The sequence below is a fragment of the Symphodus melops genome (genome assembly GCF_947650265.1).
Source record: "Symphodus melops genome assembly, chromosome: 5".
NCBI lineage: Eukaryota > Metazoa > Chordata > Actinopteri > Labriformes > Labridae > Symphodus > Symphodus melops.
In genome coordinates, this window is record NC_136695.1 from 14101870 (window position 1) to 14122016 (window position 20147).

Here is a 20147-nt window from a genome sequence, read left to right on the forward strand (position 1 = left end):
CCATGTTTGTCTGTCTCTGTGTCAGCCCTGTGATTGACTTATGGGCTTTCCACTGTCAGTTGGGATTGGCTCCAGCCCTTTATGACCCTGTCAAGGATAAGTGGGTTTGGCTTAGAATGGATGGATGAATGTGTGGGTTGATTGAGTACGGTTACATATCAAGAGTAGATTGTTGTAAATGACCTCTGTTGTCTTTTTCTTTCTTTTTGCTGCTTTGAACCGTGTCAACATCCAACCGAAGCCTACCTCCTCATTTCTCTGATCTGTTCTTTTAAAACTCTTTCATCAGGAGAAATTCAGTGACAATAGCTTTGTTATTTTTGAATGAAAACTTCAATGTGAGCATTTCAAATCTGACAATTTATTTAATTCTATTGATCACATTTGAATGAACCATGCAGGTTTTCCCCTTTTAGCAGAAACAGTTCAACTGTCTTTTTGAGGTGTTGTGTTGTGCTCTTCTCTGGTAATGGCGCCTTGTTGTCTTTGTTGGCCATGAGACATTCACCTTAGACTATTCAGATCCTTGAGAATCCTTTGATGTCACAAGGACGCAACCGCTCAGTATTGTTTGTCCTTTTCCTTCCATCTTTAATGAGTGACCTATTTTGTTTGTCAATCAGATCATTTAGAAAACAGTGTGTAAGATCCATAGAAATATTTCAAACATTTAGTGTTTTGACATTGTAGTCCAGGATCTCTTACATTTTTCGTGCTATATGTACTGTCTTTGGATACAAAATTCAGCTTAAAGACATTTTGACAAGAGGAGTCGGATTTCAAACTGACAAGCTTACAATTCATACCAGTGCTACGCCAGCTGACCTTTAGATGCTCACAATGAGGAACATTTTCTTACTCTTTAACCAAAGCCTCTCCTGTGGACTTCTGACCCTGTATGAACACAATTCAAGCCTCTACCTTGGACACAATAGATGACCGTCACATTGCAAAGGATAAATCTTCCGTTTTCTTAACATGTTTCAATCTGAATTGCTTCTTACTCCATTTCTTGAACCAGAGACCCAACAACAGCCTTTCTGTTTATATCTCTGGAGACTTGCAAAGAGACAAATTTGCTCCTGCTGTGTGTAGCAAATTGGATGCAATAGCCAGTTTAACACTGTAAATCTACTGTGTGGAAATACCACAGTTTGTGTTTGTGTGATGATATCCTGGCCTGTGTTTTCCTTGAAAAGCGACCAGAGCAGCTCCTGTAAAACGGTACTATCGTCATCATGACCTCCTCTGTTTTCCCAGCTGTATCTGAGCAAAGATGTGAGACTTTTTTTTTTTTTTACTGCTCTTTTTTCTGGCTCAGTGTTTTGTTGTACATCTGGTGGTCAGCGATGAGAGGAACACATGCCTGAGTCGCAGCACGGCCTTTTCCTGCTCCATTTGAAAGCAGCTTTGATGACCGAGGGCTTTAAGAACACACAGTGTCAATGAAAACACTTTGATATTTTTGCTCCAGCTGTCAGTTTTTGTCCAGTATGTTTTGAGCGTCACACATAAGATAATAATGCCTCTCCTGAGAAAAAAAAAAAGCCCTTTTGTAAAGACATGCACATGCAGCAGATATATATTGGCTCTTCAGAAAAAAATTAGATTGTGCTTAAGACTTAATAGAAGTCTGTTTGATATAAAAATGATGACAATTAACCAGTGTGTATTTTCCAGCACCATCATGGCCGTCTTGTCACTAGACAAGATAATTAGTGAGCTTTAGTATGGCAGCAGAGTATGCAGCGAGATATAAAGATTGTGCCTGTCATAATAGGACTGTAGTGTGCATGTTGGACGAATCAATGCTCTCTCTTTGTTTTCCCAAACTGCACTGTCAGCAGAATTTTAATCTTTCATGAAACGTTTGGCTTGTGTGCTGCTCATATATACTACACACTCACACGCCTGATCTCCGTGTATCCCCCCACCAATGTTTGGCATTCCTCACGTTGTGCTGTTGAATTAATGTATAACCTTCACACCTTGTGTGTGTGTGTGTGTGTGTGTCTATGTGTGTAATCCATCTGACTGCATCTAATACAGGAATGCATGCTCCTTAACTCCAAGAGTAGTTTAATCAATATAAGCTGCTTCTGCTTGTAGTTGCTCTGTAGATGACTTACTATGAACCTAAATAACCAAAAGTTTATGAATGAACTCCTCTTCCATTAAAACCAGGACTTATAATAACATACCCATTATTACGATGATCGGAACTATACTGAAAACTGTCTTAACTGATTTGTGCTCGTGGTATTGATAAGGTGTCATTGTGGAGAATTGGTAGCTGTATTGATTGCCTCAGCGACCCTGCCTGACAGAATTGATTGATCTGTATTTTCTAAGCAGGCATATGATTTTTCCTCAATGTGTCCTTTATTATTAGCCCCTTTCACACATGAAGTCCAGATATTTTTCTTGACAATTCCAAGATGTTCCAGTCCTTTTTTTTATTAGGACAACTGAGTTTTCAGAATTGCATGCTCTTTAGAGAGGGGTCTAAGGTTCTTAGACCTTTTGGAGTCTATTGCCTTACTCTATGTAAATGGAGTTTGGCAGAAAGTCTGGTTGAATGGATTTGGCTTTTTGCATGCACACAGCTGTTTCACACACGACACAAGAGTCAACCTGAGCCTTTTGTTTCACTTACTTTACTGTGTACAGTTTATTGTGAATCAACATATCACATGATGCGGGAAGTCATATGTCCGACACAACGAGGATGCTCTTACTTATTTCTATCCCAGCACATCTGTGCAGTCCTGTAACACCCTGATGAAGACCATAAAACTTAAAAAAAAAGGCTGAAACTCATAGCCATTTTTCTCTCTTTTTCTTACCTTTCCACCTTAACCTCTCCCACACAAGTGTAACCGCTTCATAGACCACTACTAAACAGAGGTAAGCTGGTCCTCTGGACACAATAAACGTGTAAAAAATGTCCTTTGATTATCATTTGGAAATCTATTAAATCATGCCTAAACTGTTAAGTGGTTCCAGTAAACCGTAAACACCTTCATCATTAGTATAATTATTACCCACCTCTCAAATGAGTAGCATTTATGTAGCTCCCTGACGTTTAATCTTTTGGATTTGTTGAGTAGTGTGTCCTCAAATCAACAAAATATCAGCTGTTAAAAAACTTCCAAAATAATTAGTAGAAACAATGTGTTCACTGACCAAAAAAAAAAAAAAAAAAAAAGCTCAGTGCTATTAAAACTAAAAGCACACAGGGGCGTTACTCTCTGAAGTTCACTCAATAGTACAACGAAACTGATGTGCTTGCACTGCGTGGTCTTTAAAGTAGTTTAATTGCCTGCATGAAAAAGAGCTGTTATCTTTGAGATGGTTTTGTGTTTGCATTCGGTTCCCGTGCCCCTTTTCCACTGCAGTGAACTTGCATTGTCTGCTAGCACGTCTCTCTCTCTCACACACACACACACACACACACACACACACACACACATACACGCACACACACACACACACACACACACACACACACACACACACACACACACACACACACACAAACCGAACACACAGCTGCAGTCAGAGGGCAGAGCAGCCTTTCATGCATGGCTCACTGTGCTTATGTAAGAGCACTACTTAAACCTGGTTACATCACATAACAGGCAGCTCTGTGTCAGTGGGTCACTGTGCCACACAACCACTGAACTACATGCACACTCTATGACAGGGCCCTTCACTGGGCATGTGTGAATGGAGCTTCTCTCGTGCGAAAAGGAGGCATTCAGGGACACGTTTTTGGAGGGTCATTCAAGCCTTTGTGTAGACTTGGATTTATCTGTTTGAACGTTGGTGGTTACAGCCCATAGTGAGATGTTTTGCAAAATTAAACGGGATATAATCATAGCTAAAATAAATGGAAAATCTGAGTTGTGTTGCTCATATTAAAGGCAGTTTTTAGTATGTTTGAAGTAACATTGCTGCAGCTGTAGAGTGCCAGTAGGGGGGCCCCTCTGTTTCCAAATCCTACTCCTCGTGTATCCTCTTCTCACCCTTTACCCCTGCTCCTGCTCTTCATGCTCCCTCCTTAAGGTCTGCCTTTCTGCCAGCAGAACAGCCCATCTCTGTCCCTCCCTTTTTCTCTCTGTTTCTATCACACACTTGCACACCCCAGGGCTTGAACGAGGGCAGGACCAACCACTCCCACTGTTCTGTAGCTCCATGAAAAAAAAAAAAAAAAAAGAGGGAAAAGAGACACTGATTAGAGCAAGGAAGAGAGAGAGAGGCAGAGGGAGGAGCGTTGCTGCGCTGAAGCCGAGCCCCCTCTTTGCCTCAGCACGCAGAGTGGAGCAGACGGCAACAGCCTCACAAACACACTCCCCTCTCAGTTACATGCACAGTCACACAGATCCCACACGCACACATCACAACCACTACCACCGCTGTTGCTGCTGCCATCACTACCACACATACACACACACACACACACACACACTCACACACACTCACACACACACAGTGACGGCTGCCAGACGCAGTGGGAAGCAAGCCGTCAGTGAGAGAGAGAGAGCTTGAGAAGAAAGAGAGGGATTGCAGAGAAGAAAAGAGAAGAGAGTTGGAGGAGGCACCTTGTGGATCAGTTGGGATTTTCCTCTGTGTGAGTGAGCGTCTGGATAAGGCTATCTGCTTCTTCCCTGAGCGTGAGGAGTTTCTACTGAGGCTTTAACCTTTCTTTTTTTTTTTTTCTTTTTTTATACTGCACATCATCCTCGCCAGACTCCTGCCACATCTACCTATTTATCCCCGGAGCTTAACAAAAGAGACTGGGAGTGAGAGAGAGTGAAGAAAAACGGCAGTCACAGCTTCAGCTCCAGACCACCCTCTCTCCTCCTCCTCCTCCTCCTCCTCCTCCTCCTCCTCCTCCTCCTCCTCCTCCTCCTCCTCCTCTCTCCAAGCACCACATCCATCCGCGAGTTCATCGCTGATTTAACTGTCTTGAGAGGATCGAACGGAGGACAGTGTGTGTTCTCCAGGATACAGGCAAGCTCCCCGTGGGATCGGGGTCTTGTGTGGTGCGAGGACGAGTGAGTGAGTGAGGGAGGGAGGGAGGAAGAACTAGACGGGGACACGGATACACAGGAAGAGAGATAGAGACACGAGAGAGACAGACAAGTGTGAGAGACGCCGGGAAGCAAATTGTGGGGCATGTTCAGGGCAGAAAAGAAGAAGAGCGAGTCGGTTTTTTAGAGCAAAGACAGCAAGAAACCTGCAACCGGATCCCGTCCATTCCTCCCTTTACCTCCTCCTCCTCTTCTTCTTCCCTCTTCTTTTTATCCTCTCTCTATCCTGCTTCTTCAATCCCCCCCTTTAGTTTCCTGTACAGCCTCTTTCTATTCTTTTCTTTTCATATCTTCTTTTCCCCAATCCCTATTCCCTTTTACTCCTTAAGCTCGGGATTCCTGTTTTCCAGACGCTCGGGAAGGATGGTTTTGTGAGCTCCCAGACAAGTAGACAGACTAAAAAAAAATCCCAAGTACGATCCATCCTTGTTCTTCTGTGGTCTATCACACGAACACTCCAGTAAGAGGAGAGCCTCCTTATTCTGCATCCTCCAGTCTTGGAATCAGCCGTCTGAAGGATCCAGGCCAGCTCCCTTGGAGTGATACTGACACCTGCGAGCTTCCTCATCTCCAGCCTCCAGCCCCTTCTATCAGATTCCAGCTACATGGGAAAACGTTTGGAGCAGCAGCCAATGTACCCCCACTACACCTACTACTACCCCCACTATCTCCAGACCAAGGTAGGAAAGTCAGCCAGGTTGACCTATTTTACCCCTCTGACTCAAAGCGTGTTTGTGAGATGCAAATAAACAGCAGGTTTTTCAGCTTGGAGATGTCTGAGCCGCGTCTGTAGTTTAAGACTTAATCTTTTTCTCCTGTCTGTTTAAAACGTGCTTTCAAATCTTTGCCGCATGAAGACCCAAATCCATTTTTAGAAGGATGCAAGTGTTCGATTGAAAAGTTATTCTCACTTCAGATTTGTAATTTTCCAAAGCCCAAAAAGGGATTCAGTTGAAGCAAATCTCAAGAGCATGGTCATGTTTAACCAAGCCAGAAAAGACCAGTTCCTGTTCCAGAAATAAAAAAGGGAAAGATGGTTAAATTGCCTGATAAGACAGCTTGCTAAATGGCACCACATTCCCCTCTCTCTCCCATCTGTTTCGGAGTGGGGTGATATTGGTGTCACTCAGATGGGTTTTTCCTTTTTTCCATCAACACTGAGCGCTTGACCCCATCCTCCCCTCTCAGACCCTACCAGCTCCAAGTTCAAGTTCAGGGCATGAGGCCCCTCTCCTCCTCCAGCCCCTTTTTTCTCTCCTGCTTTGTCCCCCTCCAGCTTTGTCACTCCCCCCCCCCCGCCCGCTTTCCTACCATCCACCCACTCATCAATGGCCATCCCAGCCCATGCTCTTTTATGATAGCATATTGTAGATGTGATTGAAGGAACATGATACAATTCTCAGATTACAGGGTGAACAAAAACTATGCCAAGTTTTGTCTTTGTTCTGTCCCTTTATTTGAATCCTCTATCTCACACACAAACACATGGAAACAAAAAAAATAAATAATAATAATCCCACTCTGAGTCCTCTACCACCAGGAAGAGGAAAATGGATTACTAAGGCCTGATCGATTACTCCTGCATCATATCGCCCAACGTTCCCTTTGTCTGTTGTGATTCATTTGTTTTTCCCTCCTGCGTGATAGTAAGTGTGAGGAGTTGGCAGGTTTGCTGCAATATTTAGTAAATGTGCTCATGTCAGTAGGCAAGACGAGATGGAAAGAGAGGCAGAGATAAAAGAGTAGGAGTGGGATGAGATGAGAATACAGATCATGCTATTGGATGGACACAGAGTGGGCAGAACAGGTGAGGAAATGATTGCTCCGCTGTTAAAAATATGTTGAACTTTGACAAACACACAGACTGCATGATGCATTCACAGCCCAATACCAACATGGTTGGTGTTAACATGGAGTCCTACCTCCACGTTAGTAGTTTTTTTTTTCTTCTACAGTCTTAACTAAATTGGTAAATTTTTACACGTAGCAAATAGCCAATTTGACATCTCATGTAAACACTGCTGCCTTTTAGACAGCTGAATGAATCGCTCTGAACTTCCACACCTATAAAAAATGAACCAAATTTAAACACTATAAAAGATAGCAATTCATCACAAGTGTACAATGTCATGTGTCCCATTATAGAGCTGCTTTCATTAAGTCATCTTAAAAATAGATTTCATTTCAGGTATAAACTGCTTTTAAACATATTTTAATTCATTTAATTTGTTTAGTTTAGGACTAAAATACTGTTGTATTTTTATCTTTCTTTTTTGTTTATCATTTTTGTAATCAATCAGCGATGGAGACCACCTAACGTTAGGTTGCCTTCAAATACCATGCTTAGGTTGGCTGTTAAAGATTCAACACACTAAGATAAGATAAGATAAGATAATCCTAATATGGTTGTCGTCTGATTTTAGATCTAGTAAAGGTACGAGATGTTTTTTAGTCAGCATTGCGTTTATAGCGTCAAACACATTGACCGAGGCAACTCTTCAGCTCGAGCTGAGAGAATAAAATGAATATTCGTAATTAAATGCAGAATACATTTGCAGATGATGTGCAGATTGCATTTGCAGCATGTCGAGCTGCTCACACTCGCACTCACATCTGGGAGCTGTCTGATGTTTGAAAGAGCATGCTCAAATGAACAAACAGAAGCTGGAAGTGTTTGTGAATGCACATCTGTGATTTGGTTGTAATGATGAGCCTCTTTGTTTGCTGATCTGCTACTCGGAATTATCAAAATAGTTTTTGTTTTCTCATATCCTTTTAATGAGATGAAATTCATACTGTATATTTAAGCTGAACCTGAATAAATAAAAAAATAGGATAGCAGACAATAGTTTTTCTTGATAAATGCAGTGTCCTATCAAATAACACCCACAACAACTTTGACAGCCAGTATTTTTTATCTGCCAGCTTTTATCATTTATTTTGTTGACACATTAATACTGCATATTTACACTTTTAAAGTAGTTCTGATTGCTTTAGATTTTTAATGAACCTCAGAGAAAATCTCATTTAAATTTCTAGCAACAACAAAGAAGCTGCCTATCTAATCAGCCCTGTTGTTGCATCCAGAAGCGTCCAATAAAAGTCACTGTGTGATTTGTAGGTCCATTACACCAGCCATTATGCTGCATGCACATGTATGTTGGATTAACTTCAGCATTTGACGCACGTCTGCCACAACGTTTTATGTGTGCAGATGTCACCGTGTCACACTGCTGTGTCTTCATCTATGATTAATCTCAAACGGTTCAAGGTCATTTCATTTGTCTGCAACAGGCACCGTCACTTTATTCCTTACACTCCATCCTTCCATCCCTCCCTCTTTCTGCTGTCAAGGTCAAAACCAATTGGATCCTACCCGTTCCAGGGTTCCCTCTCGGCTTAGTCTCTGGTGTGTGTATACGTGTGCATGCACGTATGCATCCATGTATGAATAAAGTCTGCTTGTCTGTATCAGCGTTGCATCCGTGACTGTGCATGAGCCCCCAACGTCCGTCAACACAAGTATTGGCATGGACGGAATATATTTGCTCACTTTTGTGCTTGTTGTGAGTCATAGACTGTGTAAGTGTGTAAATGTGTGTGTGTGTGTGTGTGTGTGTGTGTGTGTCTGTGTGTCTGTGTGTGTCTGTGGTCTCTAAACAGTGACTCCCCTGCCTGACCCCATCTCAGTACAGCCTGCTGTCACTAAAGTTCTCCAGCTCCCAGAAGAACATCTCTCTCTCTCTCTCTCTCTCTCTCTCTCTCTCTCTCTCTCTCTCTCTCTCTCTCTCTCTCTCTCTCTCTCTCTCTCTCTCTTTCTGTGTGTTCAAGGCCACATAGAATAGCTGTTATACATATATATGGACCTTGACAAACACATAGTTTTTGATCTGTGTGTGTGTGTGTGTGTGTGTGTGTGTGTGTGTGTGTGTGTGTGTGTGTGCGTGTGCGTGTGCGTGTGTATATATAAGTGTGTTGATGTTTTGGGCTGTGAATCAAGGTGTGCTGGTGTTTCCGGGGTCTTTCTTTTTAGCAGATGTATTTCTTTATCATCTCTTATTAGTTTTTTCACATTCTTAACCGTCTATTTTTTCTCGCTCTCTCTCTATTTTTTCTGCTCCCTTCTCTTCCTCTCTCTTTAATGCCTCTCTCTCTCTCTCTCGCTCTATCGAACTTCTCTCTCTCTTTTACCCCTCTATAACTGATGTGATTGGAGATGTAAATGACCTCTTATTAATCTTGATTCCAGTGAGTGGAGCCTCTCCTCCTTTGGAAATCAATCATGTGCGTGTTTATGTGTTCATGCTGCTGCCTTCACTGCCTTACAATGGCCATTTTTAAGCAGATCTGCTCGCATGCACACCGCCTTTACACAAAGGCAGTTATGAAATGCCCAGCTTAAACTAACAATGTTTGGGCGGATGACGAAGTGTGTGTAAATGTGAGGCTATTAAAGAGAATGGCTGCTGCTTGGCCTCCATAATGGGCTATAGGTACAGTTAGTGTACATTAGCAGGGGGCAGGGAGGGACAGCATGCCCTGTTATGTGAGCCCAGTGGCCCTTAATCATGACTGTAAGAGGATTGGGGTGGGATCATGGAGGGTTAATGCTGAAGCACAGCTGCATTGTTGAGTTCTCGATGTCATTTGTTAAAATTACATTAGAGGGAAGAGCTGGATGAACAAGTTATATTGGCAAAAATCGACAATCTATCACATGCAATCACTGGCAAGAAATCTCCTAAAGCAAAAGCCTATTTGAAATACTTCCAGTTGTTGTTTCTAACGCCCATGATTTGCATGATTCATATATTTATTCAAAGATAAAAACAAAAAATCCTTCATGTTGCCCAATATCCAGTCTGAAAAACTTCTGAATACAACAAATGAAAGTTCAAAACTAGTCCTTGTTGCTCAAGTGTGTTTCTGTGGTGAGGGAGGGGTCAGTTGGTTCTTTTCTCAGGTTGCTGAACAAATTAATTTTTACTATTATTTTTGTTTTGGGCCATACTAGCATTCAAATTGCATTTGGAATTAATAGACATGAATACTCTATTAGAATAGAAACACCGCTTAAACACATACATAACAAGATCAGGAAAGAGAACAGAGGTAATACTTTGTCCACTGATGGTACCATAATCAACACAAACCAAATTTCTCAAGCGTCGGATCCAAATCTCTTTTTGAAGGTTTCATGTTGTTTTGCTCATCAGTCTCCCCCTCTAAGTACACTTTCTAAGTGAGTACTTTATCTGAGCATCTAATATTACTCTTTCAATTAGTGTTACTTAAAAATTAATATCTGGTATTTTACTTCTTTGGAAAGCAAATAGGAATTTGTGGTCATAGAAAATCTCACAAAGAAAAAAACAAAATCCATCATTTTGCCTTAAAAAGTGCCATTCCTGACATAGTTTATACACGCTTAAATATGTTGAGTGTTGGGCAGTAATGTAACTAAGAATAGCGACTTAAGTAGTTAAACTAAATTTTCCAGTAGCTTGGCGGTAGCGTCGCTGTTTTCTTAATCAAATAAGGCTCTGTTACACGCAACAATTTAAGCTGAAAATGGTAAACATTGCGTTTTGGCTGTTACTTTCCAGAGTGCAAACCTTTGAAAACGGCATCTTCTCCATCGTTGAGTTGATTGGCAACATGGAGTTCCTCAAAGAGACAAACAGAGATGGTTGCACAGTTGCACTAAAGTTCCAATCAACAGCCATGTGTGAGTCGATAACAATAACATCAGCGACGGAGTTGTGTGTTTGTGCTGGAGACACATGACTTGTGTCAAATAATACCAATACACTGGCAAAGGGCAGCCAAAAGGCGTTAAGCCATTCACCATTTTTTCATATTTACACCACACTGTAGAAGGGAGACTATGTTTTGGCACCTAGCACTAAGGACTAGTTCTACACTGTTTACACACAAAACATCGAATTGGTGATCACAGAAACATTTCAGCATGATGACTAGTTTGTTAAACCAAGTTTATTTCAGCCAATTAAATCTGTAGTTCAACTTCCTCTGTTGTAGGGGAATGAGGTTATGGTCAGTTACTTGCAATGCTTGTTGATAAATCTAATCATCTTAGTACAGAGTGGTTCAAAGCCTACAAAATAGTGTTCATTATTCATAATTATATCTATAAAACAATGATCATCATAAAATATTACGTAGCTTAGATGTTGCAAGCTACTTCTGCCCTGTTACTGTTGCTAAGTTTGCTACATTTCTCCTGGGTCCATAGCGTTGGTGTCGTTAAGCTACTTTGTTTGTAGAGTTACTAGTAGCTTCGCTTCCAACATGTTATAGGTAGTTTGCCAACTGCTCTCCCACCATAAAGTTTGCACATATAGAAATATAATCCTCTGGACACTTCCTCCTGAGATTAATCACACACTCTTTCTTATCTAAAGCAAATACAGTAGCATTAAAACTCTTTTGATACCTTCTTGTTCATATAATCTCTTCAAACGTCTTTTCCTGTTTTTGCAAACAGGTTTTGCTTTACTTGTGCTATGCATGCAATTATATGTCCATCTTTATATTTACCTACATTTTAACTATATTTCCACCAATGAATGTAGTACATCTCTCCAAGTCTTCTATCGTTTCATCCTCTGCAGAAGATTGACTGAGGATGTGAATCTTTGATGCTAATCAGTAAAAGCCAGATAAAAGAGAAGCAGAAAAGAAAAAGAAAAAGAGTCACGTTATCAACCAGCCGATCATTAGCTCGCTGCAGATCAGTGTGCTGATATGCTCAGTGGCACACGAGGAGCTTTAATTAGGCTAATGAGAAACAGCATTCAGCTGATATCAAAGTAATGACACATGCGGACACGCCCGGACATCTAAATAGAATATTTCATCCCTTCAAAAATGAGCTTTTCACATTCAATTACTCTCTATTATGCGCTAGATAAATGTGCCCGGCGGTTGGCTTAGCTGTGATGAGTAAACATCCGAAAGAAGGCGGAGTGGGGGAAACAACTAAACATGGAGATATGTTTGTGGAAACTGTAAAAAGACCAAACAAACTTCTCACCTTTTCTGTCTTTTCTTTCTTTCTTTTCTTCCTCCCTTTTTTCCCTATCAGGCTTTTTCACCTCCTCTCTTCAAACATACACTGCTAAGCTGTAACATCAGCGACAAATTATGCACCCTACATCACACACACACACACACACACACACACACACAGACACACACACACACACACACACACACACTGTACATACAAGCACTGAAAAGTGTGTGTGTTGAGTAAACAAAGGGTTTGGGGTTTATAGCACGACATGCATTCTACTCATATTCTGTTTCTTCTCACACATCTGCTTCTTTGGTACAGCTACAGTTTTAACAACCAACAATATTATTATGAGCTTTTAGTTTAAGACAGCGCTAAGATCTGGATATGCTTTTGTAGCAAATACGGAAAATCGAAAATAGCCTTATGTTGCATTCTTCTAATGCCCTACCCAACACTCCTCGTCCCTCCTTTCCCTCTCTCTTTCCCACTGTGTTTTGGGCTCTCTCTCGCTCTCCTACCATCTGTTCAGTGTGCCTGGCCTGGGTAGTTTTTTACTGCTTAAAAGGGACTCTCCTAACCACCCATATATGTCCATTTATTATTCTCCGTGGGCTGTTCTATTCTTGTCCCAGTACAGTAGCTGACGAACGCTCACCGATGCCTCGCTGCGTGTTTAACAGGAGTGAAAAAGCTTCTGTGGGTCAGCAGCTGCAGGTATGGACAGCTGGGGAAAAAAAACATCACCCCTGCCAGTTTTGTGATTGAAAATATGTGGAGTAAGAAGAAAAGAGGAGGAAAAGGAGGATGTGAAGAAGAGCAGAGTGAGATATATTTCAAAAGAGAGAACAGATGGCACCATAGCAAAAAGAACTCAGAGAAGAAAAAAGCAAGAGATAGAGATCTGACGGGAAATGAAAAGGGATGCAGTGAAGAAGACAGAAGTTGTAGGCCGGGTCGTGGAATAATGGTGCTGCTGCATTTTTAATAGTTGGCCACTTTGTAGCGACCCTTGTCTAATGGATTCTCTGCCTCTTAAAAGCTCCTGTCAGAGCCCTCAACCTCAAGCAGTTACACCCCGGAAATTGCTGAGGGCTCCAATAGTCGCCAACACTTCCTGATAGACGATTCACTGATCTAATGTTGTCTGGCAGCAAACATAATTCCAGTTAGTACGCAGATGTTTTGGCAAATTATGTCTGGAGCTAAATTTACTCACAGGAAGCATCAACTGAGAGCGGCGTAGAAAATGTCCAAGATTCAGTTTGATATCACAACTCTTTGAGATGCACAGCTCCAGCGTGCTCAGAGCCTGACAAAGACTTTATTAGTGGGATCAAAAGGGAGAGACAAAGAGCACAACCTCTCTCTGTAAGCAATTCTAAGTGTCTGTGCGTTTGTGTAATTCAGTGGAGAGGAAAAATATGGCAACTGCCCAGACATCTGATCTTGTTAGTGTAGAAAAATGGATTCTACCCAGGCTTTACAAATGCCTGTATCTCTGTATCACACACTTTATCATGATGTGGCCTTCAGCTTCACAGTAAATACCTAATGTTCACATCCGTTCACTGACATAAACGGCTGGAAAGAGGTTGCCTCATTGAGGTTTACACAAAGGCTTTGGAGTGTGGACTTCCACTGCGTTGCCTCTCAGCCAGGGATTCGTGTGTGTTTGTGTTAAGTAGATCCGTGTTTAATGATTTAGTTGCTTGTTGTTTGTCTATTAAAAATGCATCTCTTGGTTGTCAGTTTTTTTAAAGGTGTTTGATGGGATTTTTACAAGTTAAAATGTGGTTTGCCTTCGGGTGGGGAGTAACAGTCGGATGTTTTGTTTTATGACTGGATCCATATCCTGCTAGGATCTCGTGTTAAAGACAGATAAGAGGTTACAAAGGTGCCTCTGGTTTCAGCAACTTGCAGCACTCCTCCCATAACACAGCCCTTATTAACAGAGCTCTTTGTGTTTTTTGGTTTCCAGTGTATTTATACAGTTTAAAATGTGTTTTTTCTGTCCTTTTAAGGTGTAAAAATGTCTGGTTGGCAACAAAAAAGGTCAAAACAAAACAGCACATTAGTCTCAGTGGTCACACAGATTCATCAGCAGATCTGTTTGGGAGTTTTTTTTCATCATCTTGTGATAGGCGCGTCACACATCTTCGTCTTGATTGACACATTGATTGATCTTGTATGACGATAGGATTCTTTTTTATCCTTTCTTATGAATCAGATCATATTTCCTGAAACCAGCCTTAGCAGAATACATCAAGCTCCAACTCAGTTGTCTCTATCGAATTTAGCATTTCATTAGGCCCTCATTTCTTTTGCACATTTATCCAGTCATCTTCATTCAACGACTCATCCTGTGCAGGGATGTCTGATGTTTTTTGGGGGGGTTGGAGAGAAAATTTAAATCTCTTAAGCTGATGTTTTTTTTTTTTCTTTCCATAAAGCATAAACATGAAAAGTTTTATCAAGCGGCGTCTACATCTTTTTCAGACGCTTTCCTGGTTGTATGTGACAAAGAAATATGATAATTTTTCATGTTCACAGACTGAATACATTTATTTAATTGAACATATCCATCTCTGAGACATGCTCTTTATTTGACTCCATTATGGGCATAAAATTCATGATGTCATTATTATTGACAATGGAGGGATTTGTTGGGTTGGTGGGGTGTGAGGGCCTGAACGCTGGTGGGCGAGAGATCCCTTCACCAGGGACCAGAGAGATAATAGAAAGAATGGCCCGAGGGATTTCACCCCATATGCTGCTCTGTATCCGACTTTGCTTCCTTGAATCTTTCTTTGCTCTATTTATTTCTGTCTTTTGCGTCTACTCTTGTTTTAGAGCAATCCACAGCTAAATTTCATGTATAAAGCTGGTGGGAATTTGTGAACTCTGTAGTTTTATTACTTGACCTTTTTTTTTTCTTCAGCTACTCCAACTACTTCAACATTTTATCTCAAGATAACTTCAGATCTGGACTTGTTGAAACCGTCCTTTTGTGGAGAGCAGAGAAAGTAATGAGGGTAGTGATAGCTGTGGTAAAGAGACTTCTCAGATGAGAATAAGACCCCGTTGAAAGCTCCTGCTTGAAGAATGTCTCAGATAGTTTCTTTCAAGTGGCTGTCATCTTTTGTTGGACTTAATATCACGATCTGTAAAATATTCTTCTCTTGCTCCGGCATATCATGACTCGCATTGAGGGAAACACATCAGGTGAGAAAGAATGGAGTATAAAGGTCATTCATAAGAATAATATGGGATATGGATAAAAAAAAAAAATCAATATTGCAATAATGAAGCAAGCTAAACAAATGCTAAAGAATGAACATTGGCTATAACCCAGAGTTCCTGTCTGCCCTTTGTCATGTCTTACACACCTGTGTTTGCAACATATTCCTTTTGAATACATAATGAATCCAAAAAGATGTTTTTTTTTTTAAATCACTGAATAAGCAAAAAGTAATCAGGGGATGTTTGATGGCTAGCTTGGGCATCACCTGACCGAAGCGAATAGTCTGAAAGCATGGCCATTACTTCCACGCCTCCATCTAATAGATAAAGTAGACACTTGCTGAGTGAGAAAGCATGTCTTGTTTTCGTGTCATAACGTGACATTACTTTTTTTCACAGTAAATTCCGACTTTCCTTATAGATAACAATTAAATTGTGATTTAGTCACTTTGATTCTATAATTGCGATGTAGTGCATCATTTCTTCTGAAGCCACAGTCTCTATGTATCTGTTCAGCTGGAAATTTTCAATGCAGTTCATTTCACACACTCTTTACTGATTGTTGACTGAACTTACTGATCTGAAGTACCATTGCTTGCAATGGACATGACGTACTGCCATCTTTAATTACATTCATGTACTAAGATCAGAGGTTTTCTGGAGCTTTAGCAAAATTCCTCAAACAAAAGCATGTTAAGTGTGACTCCCATTACTCTGGAGTCTGAAGCTATTTTGTGCCAGATTGTCTTAAATGTATTAATTTACCAAGATATTTCCTTTTATGACAAATTAAAGCTGCTTAGTGCTGAGGTGATGCTATTGATGGATGTAATCTGACCTCCAAACCACAAGTCAAATCCAACGATTCAGAAACTTTTCATAAACTATACGTCTGGATTCCCCCTCAGGCTTAGATTTAATGAGACAAAGTTGCAAAACTCTTTATTGCATCTCTATGTTTTATGCACATCTGCTTCAATATAATACTGGGAAACCTTACCCTTTAAGCACATAACATGAATTGAGTGAGTTTTTTTCTTTCTCACTAAAGTCCTTCTGTGCCAAATGTATGTAGGACATTAGGAGCCCAATGATAGCTGTGGCTTTATAAGAAATGCTGACCCCAGCTAAACCAGTACAAATGCAGCTTTAATGTGCCTCTGTCACTCAAGTAACACGCCCTTTAACTATGCATAACTCTTAGCTAACCTTTAAATCATTGAAAATCATAAACCCTGTACAGTTTTACTGTTAATGAAATAAGCTATGGAGACCAAGTTCATCTTTTACACCAGGCTGTTAAAATCTTTAATTCTGTCAGACAAAGACGCATTTAATGTTGATTCTAAAGGGGATTACTTGGCTTTTAAGCCGGTTTGAGGCAGACAGTTAAGGAACTGCAGTCTTTGTGTAAGTCTGCATTGGTGTCAATCAGTACTGTGCATTTTTTGTGTATTTAAAAAAAACAAAAAAAACCATTTATTTTTGTTACATTTCTTCTATTAAAATCTAACAACCACTGTAAAATAATAACAATTATGAACACACGTCGTCCCTTGTCCTCCATTCTTCAATGTCTTACCTTACAGGCTAGTGTTAAAAACTGTGTCACTAAATACAAGCACACGGGAGGCTTTTATGTTGTATCAAGTAGCACAGTACACCTCCAAGTGTGAACAACCTCCGGCGCTCAACCCTTGTACGCTTTCGCTCTCAGTCTGTGAGGAGACACAGTTCAACTTCATAAAAGTGCCACAGTGTTTGCCCTCACAGACAGTTTAGCTGGGTTACAGACACACTCTTGTCCCTGAGCCAGAGGTGGCCAGCCAGGCCAAACATCTCCTATTCCCTGCTAATGAAATCCTGAATAAACTCTCCCCTGCTCAGCTTGATCCCAGACACACACACACACACACACACACACACACACACATGATTGCACAATTACAAACACACAAATACAGACACTCCCTCTCCAGAGTTCTGGTACACACACCCCTGCAGTCCCAGTCATGGATTATCCTAAGAAAACCCTCCTTTTGTTGGACCTCAGTCAAATTACTTTTCAGAGCTCTCATGCTTTTATCAAAGCTGTAACTATATGCGTGCGTGCGTGCGGGTGTGTGTGTGTGTGTGTTTGGGTGTGCATGTTTAAGCAGTCCAAACACAGGCTGTTGCTGATTGCAGGGAGCATGTCCAGAGTGAACAGTCACTAATGACACACAAAAGTAGGCTTTTTATTTTGCCCCAATTTCTGTGTGCATGTTTGTATACATGTGTGCGTGTGAGAAAGGGATTGCATGCCTTCATCTACTCATATGCCAGTGATTTTCTGAAGATAGTTAAATGGCTGCTCTGGTTACTGTAACAGTTAAACTGGACATTTATCCATAAACACCCAGATACATATGAACTACCAACTTGAAAATGTTTTACTCGTCTTCCCACCCACTTGGTCGAGAAATTATGAAATTTGTTTTCTTTGCTAATGGACTTTAGAAACTGATCTTCCCCTAATCCTTAAAAATAATTAGGTTTTGTTTCCTATATGGAAGTAAATCTTACAGCTCAGCTGGATAGCTTGTTGACCAAGTGACATATCTTTTCTCCTTGGAGATCTTGTCTTTACCATGCTTGTAAAGTACTTAAATCAAAATCCAGTTTATTATACGCCTAAATCGGATCAAAACGGTACGATGCATTCTTCGCATGCTCCACATTTCCTAACAGCATCAATGCTTAGCATAGCAGAAGTTGTGTTGTCACCTGCCTTATGGTATTGTGCATAGCATGTGCATGTACAACATCTAAAAAGCAGTCAAGTTGTCCATGTTTTCACCGTTTAACAAACAAACAGTTTACCTTTCACATCCTTGTTGTAAGCAAAGTCAACAGTCAGAAGGTCCAACAGTAACTACCTGAAAGGTCGCCTCCTAGCTTAGCTAAGTCAGACATCTGTCAATAAATCAATTCTCCCCTGCTCTTTCACTACCAGAAGTGATGGTATGCAGACTAAAATGAAATACAAATAGTGGTGTTACATCTTCATCTGGGTTGACCCACTGAAGAGGTAGCAACTTGTTAATGACAGGTTGCATGGTCTTAGTTCAACCTCCTTTATTTTTTTTTAATCTTTACTTCAGCTGGGACCATACACACAACTCTGAACATCTCCCTGACTTGAAGTGAGATTACAATTTAGGATGAGTGTCTTATGTGGTTTCATACCATCAGGCATCTTTTAGCACCCAGTGTCTCCCCTGCTGGCCAACAGAAAGAATGCAGGTTTATTACTCTCTGCACTGGCTTCAAAGGCTATGTCTGCGTCCTCTATGCTTCAGTGAGGACTCTGTAATGACTGGAAGTGCTTGGTCACATTTTTGTTTGGTGGATAATTGTTTTCTGAGGAACCAACTCTCTGCCTGGGCCTCAGCCAGCTCAGTTGACTGGGCACAGATTGTTCAGCTATGTGGCTTCTATTCATTCACACGACTGCTGGTCCTCAGAGACCACCAGTCTTTTTCAAAGTCCTGTGAGAGTGTGTCTTGTGCACGTTTGTTTTGGTGTGTGCCTGCCCGTGTTTGTGTTGCCTTTTCAAGAGCGTGCACATTCGAGATGCGGGTATGTCCTTTTACCCGTGACACACTGAGATGACTTAAAAGTGCCAAAATAAGAGATAAACAGAGACTAACAACGAAGGAGGGGAAGTAAAGCCTGTTCACGTGTCCCTGTGCACCTGCCTGCTTGTGTGTCGAGGGTGCAAACTAGCTTTGTAGCTCTCAGTGAAGTGTTGATTTAAGTGGAAGTGGAGGGAGGAGATGGGATAAAAGGCCTGACTAGATTAGGCTGGCACACACTACTGAGGCGTGCTGTACTGCCTGGCCTTTCCGCGCACTTTATACCAAGCGCGAGTGTGCTTCTGAAACTGAAACTTGCTTGGTATTTGTATGTAAATTTCTTGGATGCTCTGCTGATGATATTGGGGGAGTTGTGCCGTAAAGCAGCAGAATATTAGAGCCAAGTTAGCCGCTGAGAGCACTTGGTGGTTCTTATATCTTATTATGGCAATATGCTCATGTTACCCAGTGAAGTGTCAATGTCGAAAGGGAGGTATGGAGGCTTTTTAGTGCCATCCACAGCACTGATAGTCCATATAGAATGTCACAGATCTCTGTGAGTGCAAATAGAAAATCAACATTGAAGCTATTTTTTTTCCCTAGATTCATTTCCTCTAATATACTTATAACCTTGCAGTTTCTGCCAGAAGAAGGCTGAATTACTTCTCCCCCACCTGGACTCCCCGCTGTTTAAAGTCAAGCTAGTCTCCAACAATAATAGTTCATTGGCTTAGTCGTTTGCAGAACTGTCTCTCCACGTTAGCCTCTCTGTGTGTAGGAGACTGACAGTCGGGGGTAAAAATAACATTTAAAGTGGTTTTAAAAGCTTGAGGTTTGCCTGATTTTACTCATACAGACAACTTAACAGCGTCAACAGTGGCAACACTGCTTGTAAAATTTGACAAGTCGCCTGGCCTCTCGTTGATTTCAGATATTGACTGTTTATTCCACCGCTGTTTAAGTCTGGTTTGAAGGGCAGCAGAAAAAGCGCTCCTATTGTTGACAGGGTGTTTGTGCAATACAGTTAAACAATCATTGGGCTTTTATTATTATCAAAACAGTCCTTAAAGCACAGCTGAAAGAGTGGGAGTCCAGGGGCTGACACAATTTGGCAACACAGAGGTGTTAACTGAAGCCACAGCAAAACAATTG

At 41.1% G+C, this 20147-nt stretch overlaps 1 protein-coding gene across 1 annotated transcript in view; it reads left to right on the plus strand.

The window, feature by feature from the left end:
- The first annotated feature begins 4320 nt into the window (after nt 1-4320).
- Nucleotides 4321-20147, plus strand: part of LOC306824106 (RNA-binding motif, single-stranded-interacting protein 3-like) — a 120487-nt gene continuing 104660 nt past the window's right edge. The window contains exon 1 of the mRNA XM_079344087.1: nt 4321-5776. Within this exon, the coding sequence (XP_079200213.1) occupies nt 5702-5776 (75 nt within the window). The 5' untranslated portion in view covers nt 4321-5701. The remainder of the gene's footprint in view (nt 5777-20147) is intronic.